Source organism: Gossypium arboreum, chromosome 10 (assembly GCF_025698485.1).
Source record: "Gossypium arboreum isolate Shixiya-1 chromosome 10, ASM2569848v2, whole genome shotgun sequence".
NCBI classification, from domain to species: Eukaryota; Viridiplantae; Streptophyta; class Magnoliopsida; order Malvales; family Malvaceae; genus Gossypium; species Gossypium arboreum.
This window is the reverse complement of record NC_069079.1, coordinates 24,343,992-24,347,774: the sequence shown is the minus strand read 5'-3', so window position 1 is coordinate 24,347,774 and position 3,783 is coordinate 24,343,992. Positions and strand designations below refer to the sequence as shown.

At 34.0% G+C, this 3,783-nt stretch overlaps 1 protein-coding gene across 1 annotated transcript; it reads right to left on the bottom strand.

The window, feature by feature from the left end:
* Positions 1-962: 962 nt before the first annotated feature.
* Positions 963-2,799, bottom strand: LOC108488712 (U-box domain-containing protein 26-like). Its single transcript, XM_017793002.2, has one exon. The coding sequence runs from the start codon at positions 2,405-2,407 to the stop codon at positions 1,220-1,222; it is 1,188 nt and encodes a 395-aa protein (XP_017648491.1). The 5' UTR covers positions 2,408-2,799; the 3' UTR covers positions 963-1,219.
* Positions 2,800-3,783: the final 984 nt, after the last annotated feature.

Here is a 3,783-nt window from a genome sequence, read left to right as displayed (position 1 = left end):
TTTGATTATGGATAACAAAAATGATGTGGAGATTGAATTCGCATCCATATATACCTGTTTCAGCCTACTTCCATTTCCTTCCACTTTTACCTATCTATTTTATCTACATATATTACACATTGTATCTTTTTTCTTCTCAAGTTGGATACGTAATGTATAAACATTTAAAGAAATAAATATTTCGCTTAGTCATAGAGAATTGATTTAATAAATTCTTACTTTCAACACCAAACTATTTAGCAAATCAGATCACCATTTTAATATCATTTTTTTATAGTTATGAAGATTTAACTTCTACAACAATTTTAGGTTCACATAGAATTTCACACTTTTGATTTTGAGAATCAATGGAACCATTTGGTCTAACAATACTTTTATTATGGTTAAAAGTTTTAAGAAATTTAGATTAAAATTTAAGTTGCATTTATTTCATGGAAAATGACTTATAAAAATATTTTTTGTCTATTTTAAAAAAAATAACTTGATCAATAGAAGATTATTTACAGATAAATCATTTTTAAAAATAATTCTTTTTAAAAGAAAATGATTTATCTTTTTGAAAAGTGTAAGACAATGTCTGAAAATAATTCTTTTATGAATAATTTTACTTTTATATAAAATTAAATTGAATCAAGCTTAATAGAAATATTATTATAGTAATAATTAATTTTATTTTTATTTTTTCAAAATTAAAAATATTATAATATTAATCTTTTATATTAAGCTCAGCCTATGGTAATTCAAAATTTTTGAAATTATAGTTGATTTTCTTATCTAGAAAACAATTTAAATATTTTATATTAATATTTTTATATAATTTTATAAGTAAAAATAATTTTAGCATTAAAAATTAATTCAAACTAGTACATCAAAATTTGGATAAAGACAACTTCTAACTCAAAGATGTGTAATCCGAGCTTTGGATAGACTTGGGAAAATTGACATTGACAAAGAAATATCAGTTAATTGTTAATGCAATAATTATGCCATTATTGACAATATTTTTCATCGATTGAGAAGCTTACATATGATTTTTTAACGGATTGAAGCCTTTGGAATTTGAATCCCTAACATTTACTGGTGATTACACAAACTAAGCTGCTAAATTTGGTTTAATTGATATTTGCTGCACAGAAACAAAGTGATAGAGGGAAGTGAATCCAACACACATGTAATATAAGACCCGAGAAACAGATATGATTTGTCCTAAAAAAACATGTTATTGCTCCTCGTCCCACTTGGACCTCAACAGTTTGAGCAATGTTCTTGCCTTTGATTTTATCCTACAACTACACTGGCTCTGTAGCAGCAACAGCAACTGCGTCAACACTCCAGCATCTATTGCCTTTTCCCTTGCTTCCAACGATTCATAACACACCATTATCAATGAGTTCAAAGCGCTTTCACTCCCTCCATGATACGACACCCTGAAAACCATCTTAACCACTGCTTTAACCCCTCTGGGATCCTTTATCAGGGCCTCTTTTCCTGACCTCTCACTCCCCACAAGTTGTTCCAGTGTCGCCATTGCTGTTCCCGCCGAGCTTCTCTCCTTTGTTTCCGTGTTCAAAATATACGTTATGAGGCCATTGATTAGGCCTTCTCGGACCAAATTTTCCCTGTTTGATTCCAAGCAACACAATGCTGAAATGGCCTCGATTCCGGCCTCCGATGTCTCGAAATTCTGCTGAATAAGATGATCAATTCCTTGTAAAAACCGGTGGTTTCTTCCTATCATTGCGCAAAGTTCCCTGGTTTCCGGGGATGATGAGATTGCCCCAACAAGACGACACAAACTTTGCTTCATCATGCCACTCCCATTTTCAAACAAAACTAGGAAAGATTCCAACTTGGACTCTTCTTTAAGCATATTCAGACACTGGAATTCGCCGAAGGGGACCAACTTCAGAATACAGGAAAGCAACTTCTCCTCAAAATCCGCATACTTTCCGTCGAACTCTGGGTCTAATTTTCCGAAAAGTAGTTGTGAAAATAAAGACAAGAAACCTATTTGAAGTAGAAAGGGAGTTTTAGACGGAGTTTCATCCATTAGAACTGGGATTTTTTCCAGCGTTTGAAGCTTGTCTTGTAAGGTGGAATGGGGAGATTCAATATTGCGCTTCAGGTGGAGTAAAGGGTCGATGGTCGTGGAGTACTCAGGGTGGAAGTGATGACCCATTTGACGCCATTGTTCGATCAAATGGCGAAGATTATGATTGGGAACAAGGGATGGATCGTGGAGCTTTTGCATTGTAACGGGGCAAGTGAGATTACCAAAAGCAAACCACTTTTCGATGCTTGATCGGTCGTAAGTTTGACCTGTAGAGAGAGTGACAGGATCTGAGAACAAATCCAAACTGATTGGGCATCTAAATAAGTGAGGGATTGTCATTTGAGCTTCTTTCATGGAAGAACCCCCCAAAAAAAAAAACAAACAGAACTGCCCAACAACAAATTTCAAAAGAATAAATGAAAAGTGAAATGATAGAATCTGTTAAATTGAGAATCTTGGGGAGCTGATTGCTGAAGAAATGGAATAAAGAATTTAAAAGCAGGTGTGTGAGAATTGATTTCTTTTGCAGATTGCAAGATGGGAGGGTATTAAAAGACAAATACCACAAGGCACTTAGAACCAAAAAAGAGAGCAAAACTCAAAGGTTACTCTGAAAGGGATACGTGGGGAGAAGAATGAGATGAAACAGTGAGGGCTAAGGGCCAAAACAACAGGGATACCCTCAGACTGAAACCAATGACATCAAATAATTGTATTTGTGGGAGACGGGCCCCATAAAACTTTCCATCCTCTTTGCTCAATCCTCATATTACTTATATTTAATGAATGGAGTCAAACTGACCTGATTAGCTTACTAAAGAAAGAAATTAGTTAATTGTATGTCTTTCATGTTAATAGTTGAAAAATCTAAAGGTTGGGTTGGGCGAAAACTACATCTATTAATGGCTTGGAGAAAATGAACACACGATCAATGATGATTTGTAGGTTAATCGATTTTTTGTTACTCTTCGAACTAATATTTTGATTGATTTTCGGTCCAACTAGTCCAACTGACCAATCTAATCTAATTTAGATAACATTTTGTACCATAAGACTAATATAAATAAAAAATAATTTACAAGAAAATCAAGAGAGCATTTATATGATACAACCCATCGAATATATAGCTAAAGGAAATGAGTATAAATTTTGCAAATTGTTTAGATCCATTTATGGACTGTAACACCCCTTACTTGACCCGATTGTCAGGTCCAAGCAAAAGGATGCCGCATTCATTGCCGGAGCAATTACTGACAAGCCCATAGTAAAATCATCATTTCAAATCATGAATCATGAAATCAACAATAATACAGCCTTGAATAACAAGAACATTCTTTCTCAAATCTTATATGAGCTTACGAATTCTTTAAAGTCAACCTGAGATCAAATAGGAACTGTTTCGTAACATTTTTAAAATGTCAAAACAAGTTCACCATAAATAAATCTTTCAAATATTCAATTCTATCATAATCACACGGATATTATGATTCACAATCAAATTCGAACCTTAGTTGAGCATATGAAAGCTCTTTTAATGAACCAAACACGAATTAGGACCAAATTGTAAGGTTCTGAAAGTTTGGGCTCAACGACGTGATGTCACTATCTCCACGTTGTGACGTCACCAAACAGTTTGTCACGTCACGACGTCAGACTACATGATGTTGCGACATCACAAACTATCAATCAAAGTTGCGACGAGGGATATTCCACATCGTGACAAGGACCCT